The following is a 7434-nucleotide window of genomic DNA, read 5'->3' on the forward strand; positions in this document are numbered from 1 at the left end:
CGCTGTCCTCGTCTGGCGTACAGAATACTGCTGCCTAATTCGTTTGGATTTCTTCAACTAACGTGGTGTCCATAACCAGCTACCTTACACAACTATAGCAGATCTCTCGGTTTTTCTTCAACTACGTGCTCACCATTCACTCAAATGTGTGGCTAACTACATGAACATTCCAACCGTAAGTTCATGCCAAACTATGCTGCACAGGAGCCAGTCCACTGGCAATGATAGCAAATATTGTAAATATGTACTCCTGGTGCGGTATGAAAAACACTTTGAAACTCCATTGCAGAAAAAGAAGCTATGATATTTATAGACGAGAATTGTCTTTGTATAAACCCATGGGATGGGATAGCAAGCATGTGGCAGAAAATTTGCAGTGATTATTTCTCGTCTTGCTTCCGCAAGATCACCGACTAGTTAGGGGAAACTGGGTAAAACGCGAAAACGATTACAACCACGCCGTGCTCCAAACACGGTATAACTCCACTAGAACATTAAAACCTCTCTAGAAGACGGACAACCGAAACCATATATTTGGTAGCACTTTACAACTAGGGGCTGGTCAGATCAGCCATGTTTGTTTCATTCATTCACCGGAAAAATCTTAAAGCGGAGCTCCATTCCAATCTAGCTCCAATACGGATGTCATGTTTGTTGGTTCAATGTCCAATTTCCTCACACGGTGTAGTTCTGGTTGATGGTGTCGATGTCAAGGCCCTTGAGCTTCACCACGGATTCAACGTGGCCCTTGAGTGTGTTGAGCTCCCTCAACCTGCACATAATCAACAGGAAAGGGCATTAGCGATCAACGACTAGCCTGTCTCTGTCTGATCTATTAGCAATTTGGAAGTGGAAACATAATATACCTTGCAATCTCAGCTCTTCTCTTTGCTTGCTCAGCGATCTCAGAGAGCTCACGGTAGCTGCTCTTGTCGTTGAACAGTGTGTGGGAGGCCGGCTCCGGTGCTTGAAGGCCATGGAGTGTTCTCTGTGCGGTAGCCCATTGTGCTTCCCTCTCCCCTTTGCCGTAGTTCTCTTTGGTGGTGAAAGCAGTCTGCACAACAAGGATCAGAGGGTCATCATTTGCTCGAGAAGGTAAACCCCATATGTGTACCTAAACATAAAGGTGCTGACAGAGAGATATGGTTCGACTTAGTACCTTGTTCTGCAGGAGGTTGTCCCAGGCCCTTCCACTCAGCACAAATCGGATGAAGAACTTGAAAATGTCGAGTGGGAAGTAGAACACAATGCTGAACAGCCAGATAACACCAGCCCAGCCCCACCCGATTCCCTTGATCCTTGCGAAGTCCCAGTTGGCATAGACAGCGATGAGTGTTGCAACCTGCATCGAGAAGGTTCAGCTAAGGATTGGATTGTCCTGAATTTGTTACTTTGCTGATAAACTGTTGTTCACGTACCAATTGTGCGAGGAGGAAGGCGGTAACCAAGAGGAAACCTGGGCGCTCAACAAAGGACCAGCTACGGGAACGAGTCACAAAGATAAGAGCCTGGCTCACAATACTGACTTGGAGGTACAGTGCAGACATCTCCTTAAATTCGGTGTTCCTGATTGACTCGACACCGAATTTGTTCTGCGCAAAGAAATTTAAGTGAGAACCCACTGATATTTTCCTACCAGCAGTTTTAATGCAAAGATATATTGATGTTTTTCAAAGAAATTTGAAAACTCACAGTGAAGAAGTCTGTCTTGTGGATGAGCCAGAAGAAGACGACAGTCACCAGAGCAAGGTAGGTTCCCAGCACAACACCAGTGGCGAAGATTTCATTGAGCTTCCAGCTGTCGGGCAAGGGAGATGGCTTAACTCTGTCCTTGGATATTGTCATGATAGTACCTGCAATTTTTCATATAAATGTGAGAAGTTATGCTGACATGAGCATTGGCTACTAATGGGCAACAAAAGAGTACATACCATCATTGAGAATGGCAATGATAAGGACCATGAAGGGAGCGAAATCAAATTTCCAGATCAGGGCAATAAGCATAAAGCCAAGCTGCAAAATGGAAGTGATATTAATTTGGAGAAATATGAAGTGCGTTTCGGTGGGCAGAAATATCTTTGAGGTACTTACCACAATACGGATGGTGATGGAAACTGCATAGATCTGGCATAACACATGACAGAAAAAGAGCAATGAGTCTGAATGTGATGTGATCATCTGTTTAGAAGGTTACTAATTATCAACTTTGAAAGAAAAAACTCACCGTGTAGTTCTTCATCCTCTGGAAAATGCACCTGCTGGTCAGGACAGCACTGATAATGACACTGAGACCTGGCTCGGTAAGCACAATGTCTGAAGCACTTCGAGCAGCATCTGTAGCATCATCGACAGCAATACCAATGTCGGCCTTCTTAAGAGCAGGAGCATCATTGACACCATCGCCAGTCATACCAACAATGTGCTTCTTCTCTTGCAGCCTCTTCACAATCTCATACTTGTGCTCTGCATAACACAAACCAAGTTAACAATTGCATCATTGCATAACCAAACAGATAAGAATGCAATGGAGCATACCAGGGAAGACTCCGGCAAATCCATCAGCCTTCTCAATCAGCTCATCAACAGGAAGTGACTCAAGTGAACCGTCCTTGCTTTGGCCAAGCAATGCAGAAGAAGGATACATGTTTGTGCCCATCCCAAGCCTCCTACCAGTCTCCTTTCCAATAGCAAGTTGGTCACCTGAAATAAATCACATAACTATGTTTAGCTAAATTTGCACCAAACATGCAAAATTCTAAGCAAAAATTTGTATGACAGTGTATGTACCTGTGATCATCTTGACGTTGACACCAAGAACAAGTGCCTTGCGGATGGTCTCAGCACTGTCATGCCTTGGGGGGTCAAACAGGGGCAACAGACCAATGAATTGCCATGGTCCACCAGGAGAATCCTTGGATTTCTCGGGTACTTCCTGTGATAGTCTCACTTGGCATTAGAAATTGACTCACCAGCCACTACAGAAATAGCATTTGAAGTATTAGAAGTTAAGGTACCTGTCTCGCAACAGCAAGCGAACGAAGCCCACGCTCAGCGTACTTCTCAATCACAGAGTGCACCTTTCTCTTCACATCCTCCTTGCAGTTGCAGAGGGTAATAATCTGTTCAAGTTTCATACCAAGTCTTCCTTAGTCACATTAAAGAACAATGCAATTAACAAAAATGTCAAAAATGTAATGAAGCATCGCTGCACTTCTATGGTTTTACCAACCTGCTCAGGAGCACCCTTGCTGGCACGGTGCCAGTTACCCTCAGCATCGATGTAAGTCAGAGCAGTCCTCTTGTCAGTAGGGTTGAATGGCAAGAAGTGCACTTCCCTGATGCCAGCTCTTGCCTCCTTAGGATCAGCAAGCATACCAACCATGCAAGCATCAATGGCATCCTGGTTTTCAACCCTTGAAGCCCTTGCAGCCAACAACAGCACATGTTCTTTGTCGACACCTTTCGCAAACACCTCAACCAGGTTCTTGTCAACACTGAGCTTGTTAAGGGTGAGTGTGCCAGTCTTATCACTGCAAAGCACATCCATGCCAGCCAACTCTTCAATGGCAGTCATCCTCTTGGTGATAGCACCCTGCTGGGACAACTTGTGGGAACCAATAGCCATGGTGACCGACAAAACTGTAGGCATGGCAATCGGAATACCACCGATCAAGAGGACCAACAGGTTCTCAATACCGGCACGGTACTTGCGGCGCTGGATCGGGAACATGACGATGATCTCAATGACAATTCCCACTGCAATCGAGACGATGCAGAAGTTTCCGATGGCAGTGAGGACCTGCTGGAAGTGCCCGACTTGGTTGGTGCTGTCAACGAGATGAGCAGCCTTGCCAAAGAAAGTGTGTACTCCAGTGGCAATGACCACAGCCTCAATCTCACCCTGCTTGCACGTTGATCCAGAAAAGACCTCATCCCCAGGGTTCTTGGTCACCGGGAGAGACTCTCCTGTAAGTCCAGACTGATCAATCTTCAAAGGATCACCCTCGAGGAGACGAGCATCAGCAGGGACGATGTCACCGAGCTTGATGCTGACAATGTCACCAGGAACCAAGATTGATGCCTCCTGCTCGCCCCATCGACCATCCCTAAGCACCTGGAATGAGCAACAGTAATGCATGTTACAAAAAGAATGGGCAAACAAACAAACACAACTCAATAAAAATAAATGCAGCAAGTTTCCACCAAATGGTACATGCCTGCAAGGTACCTAGCTTAAGGCAAAAAGCTGGAGCTTGACTATCAGTTGCAGAACAAAAGTACTATTACAGTTATAGTACTTATGTACAATAAATTTTAATTGCTAAGCCAGGTTCAACAAACAATTTAAATTTTCTTTCATGATGGTGGAATTTGATCCATTCAAAACTAAACTTCTATATCACAGTTGAAAGCAGGCACTAGAAAAGTACATTGGAAGCAGACCAATAAAATATCATGGCTATTCTACTATGGAAGAAAATTGCAACCTAACAGGACAGCATTCTGTGCCAAGCTCACCTTTGTCTTGGGCGCAAGGTTGGCCATGAGCGCAGCAGCTGCGTTGCCGGCGTTGTTCTCTTCAATGAAGGAGATGGTGGAGTTGATGACCAGGAGAACAATGATTCCAACAAAATCCTGCCAATCCGGGGGCTTCCCACCACCGTTGGCCAGCGCGATGGCCATGATGGCAGCCATCTCCATGACCCAGGAGAGCGGGTTCCACATGAATCCCAGGAACTTGAGGACTTTGCTCTCCTGCGGATCGAGACCCCACAAGGTAGCAATTAAGACGAGGCAAGAAAACAGGCACCAAACTTGCATCAGAAACAAGTAGCGACGCTCACCTTCTTCTCTTCGAGCTTGTTGAGGCCGAAGATTTCAACACGCTGCGCCCCCTCATCGGAGGTGAGCCCCTGGCGTGTGCATTTCAGCTGCTCGAACACCTCCTCGATGGGGATGTTCTCCTGCAAATATAAACACAAGCGAAACAAACCATTGATGAGAACCAAGATCATGCGATGATTTGAGGTGTGACCCCACTCAGTCAGCGACGGCTAGAACAGACAAATCACACAGCTAACACAGCTCGTTGTACAGAACAGTAGCTTCCACGTCGTGGGCCCCACCGGCCAGCCTCTACCAGACAAAGCTGGGGTCAGAACATCCGAACAGGGAAGAGTCCAAGGGGGCATCTATCAACCAAGGAGGCGTGGGGCCAATGATTGGGACCCGTACGGCCGTCTGATCTCGATCAGACGGCTCAAGCCGGCCAAGGACAGGGTGTCCTGGACCGTACGCGCCTGGTTGGGTGCGTACTTTTCCCCACGGACCCACGTGCCGGCGCTCGTACGCACTCACCGCTCCCAGGAGGCTGCCTCGAGATGCGTGCGGCCAAGATGCGTACCCCTTGCCGCGCGTGAAGGCGAAAAAACAATAGGATAAGCGAGAGCGAGCGACGGCTCCGCTTCTGGATTGGGGTGCGCGCTTCGGTCAACAACGATAGAAAAACGAAAAGGCAACGGCTCGAACGCACGGATTTCTCCGCGCTTCGTGGTGGTTGGCCACTAATCCGGCGCCGCGTGATCAGGGAGTCCGGCCCGTGCTTAACTATCTTTTGACTTCAAGCCCAAATCCGTACTCCCATCCCACTAATTCTACTAAAAACTACCACTGCTGCTCGAAAATCCCCATTTATTCTTAGCATTTTTAGTAGTCATTTATTTGTGGACGAAATAAAAACTGGGGAAGAAATTATGCGCAGATCTAAGATTCGGTGCTCGTATCCCGTTCCACGGAGGAGGAGATTTACGTATTAAATACGGCAGACTGAAACAGCTGGGTAGGATCCAAAAATTCCTCCGCCGAACAACAGCGGCGGGGCTGCATGCGGTACGTTTCGGGGCGGCGGCAGCACAGCGGGAGCAAATCAGAGGGAGAAACATGGGGTGTCTGCGCTACATGGCCATGGACAGCTGGCCCTCTCCATCATTGAAGAGCCGCTGAGCAGGCTCACATGGCGAGATACGACTTCACATGGAAAGTTTACTTTCAAGGAAATCCTTTAATTTCTTTTCGTTTTCACAGAAAAAGTAACCAGTTAAACTTTCGATGAATGGAAAAAATTAAAAGCTACGCGGATTCCTCCCGAAGCTTTCGCCGCCAGTAATAATAATTCCCCAAAAGAGCAGAAGAACAGCAGGTGAAACGGCCAGCGGATTAATCTATCCTACCACAGTTGGTGCAATTCTCCACCCATATGTCGAGAGATCGAAGCAGCAGGGGACAGCAGTTCGAAACGAGCGCCGCATACATACAGCGTGAACCAAGCATCACCGCGGGAGACAGGGCGTCGGAAGAGAGAGAGAGAGGGGAGGGGGAAGCGGGAGCGGTTCTCACCAGATCGACGGCCTCGTTCCTGATCTCCTCGAGCCCGCCCATGGCTGGCGGCGGGTGGCGGTCGGGCGCCGAACCAGCACGGGAAGAGAGCAGGCGGAGTCCACAGGCGAACCCCGAGGCCCGGCTCTACCACGCAGCAGCACGGAGGCCGCGCGGCTGCTCTCTCCTCCGCTCCGGAGAAGGAAGGGAGGGAGGGGGGAGAGTGGTGGTGGGTGGGTGGGGAGGAGAGAAACCGGAGGCGATGGGGGAGCTCTCCGTGCAGCCCCTCCCCTGCTTTATACCCACCCACCTCCCGCACCGGGCCACACCGTGCAGCCCTAGGCGAGCCGAACCGGGCCTGCGGGCCCCGCCGAGCCGCCAGGTGGGCCCTCACCTAACCCGCCCCCCTCTCTGTTCGCGTGCCGCGGCGAGTTAGGCCGTCCCTCCCTCCCTCCCGTCCCGCCGCACCTGGATGGCGCCTCGCGGAGAGATAGCGGGCACGGGCAGCGGCACGTGCGCGCGGGGCCCGCGCGTCGGTGGCGGTGGCGGAAATATCCCGAAGATTTGACCCCGGGGAAGGGCAGGGGCTGGCGCGGGGCCCCCGGGCGTATCGCCGCAGAGCCGTGGGATGCCAGCCACTTGTGGGCGGGCCCGGGCGCCCGCGCCGCGGCACGGGATAACGGGCGCGTGCGGCGTCAAAGGGTCGGTCGGCGCCTTCCGTTCCCTTTTTTAACTGCGGGCCGCGCGCGCGCCCGTGCCGGGCCGGCTCGGGCTCGGGCTCGGGTCACGGAGGGGATGGAGGGCGGAGGGAGATTCCATTCCGCTCCACCGTTTCTGCGAGCGGATGGATGGGGGCCGTACGTACGGTGCGGACGGTAGCGGCCGTGCCTCCGTGTACCGGAACAAAAGTGCGGGGACGCGAGGATAAAAAAACAGCTAGGAGGAGGGGTGGGATTTTGTTGCCTGGCGCTGTAAACCTGGCATGTTTTTGGCAACAGTCGAGGGGAGGCCTGGCATCGGTTGGTTGGTTGGTGCGATTCGGGTCACAAGGGGCCGGCC

General features: G+C 50.8%; 1 protein-coding gene across 2 annotated transcripts; it reads right to left on the reverse strand.

Moving 5' to 3' along the window:
- Positions 1-283: 283 nt before the first annotated feature.
- LOC125539966 (plasma membrane ATPase) lies at positions 284-6649 on the reverse strand. 2 transcript variants are annotated; one of them, XM_048703520.1, is made up of 15 exons: positions 6397-6648; positions 4845-4964; positions 4519-4755; positions 3230-4114; positions 3015-3119; positions 2788-2932; positions 2536-2700; positions 2225-2463; positions 2092-2124; positions 1932-2013; positions 1693-1853; positions 1419-1592; positions 1160-1342; positions 867-1054; positions 284-772 (listed from the first exon to the last, which is right to left on the reverse strand). In XM_048703520.1, exons 1-15 carry the CDS (start codon positions 6436-6438, stop codon positions 676-678), a joined length of 2856 nt encoding a protein of 951 aa, XP_048559477.1. In that variant the 5' UTR covers positions 6439-6648; the 3' UTR covers positions 284-675. The 2 variants fall into 2 exon arrangements, with proteins under 2 accessions (XP_048559477.1, XP_048559476.1); XM_048703519.1 differs by having other exon boundaries at positions 1932-2124; positions 6397-6649.
- Between the last annotated feature and the right edge of the window lie 785 nt (positions 6650-7434).

The sequence above is a fragment of the Triticum urartu genome, chromosome 2, assembly GCF_003073215.2.
Source record: "Triticum urartu cultivar G1812 chromosome 2, Tu2.1, whole genome shotgun sequence".
NCBI classification, from domain to species: Eukaryota; Viridiplantae; Streptophyta; class Magnoliopsida; order Poales; family Poaceae; genus Triticum; species Triticum urartu.

What these genes read in the sequence shown, in the direction of transcription:
- LOC125539966 (XM_048703519.1), bottom strand. Translation starts at nt 6,438, where the DNA reads ATGGGCGGGCTCGAGGAGATCAGGAACGAGGCCGTCGATCTG. An exon ending in CAACGTCAAGATGATCACAG is followed by an intron (nt 2,701 to 2,787) that starts GTACATACACTG and finishes GATTTATTTCAG; the next exon opens with GTGACCAACTTGCTATTGGA. An exon ending in CATTGCCATTCTCAATGATG is followed by an intron (nt 1,854 to 1,931) that starts GTATGTACTCTT and finishes GAAAAATTGCAG; the next exon opens with GTACTATCATGACAATATCC.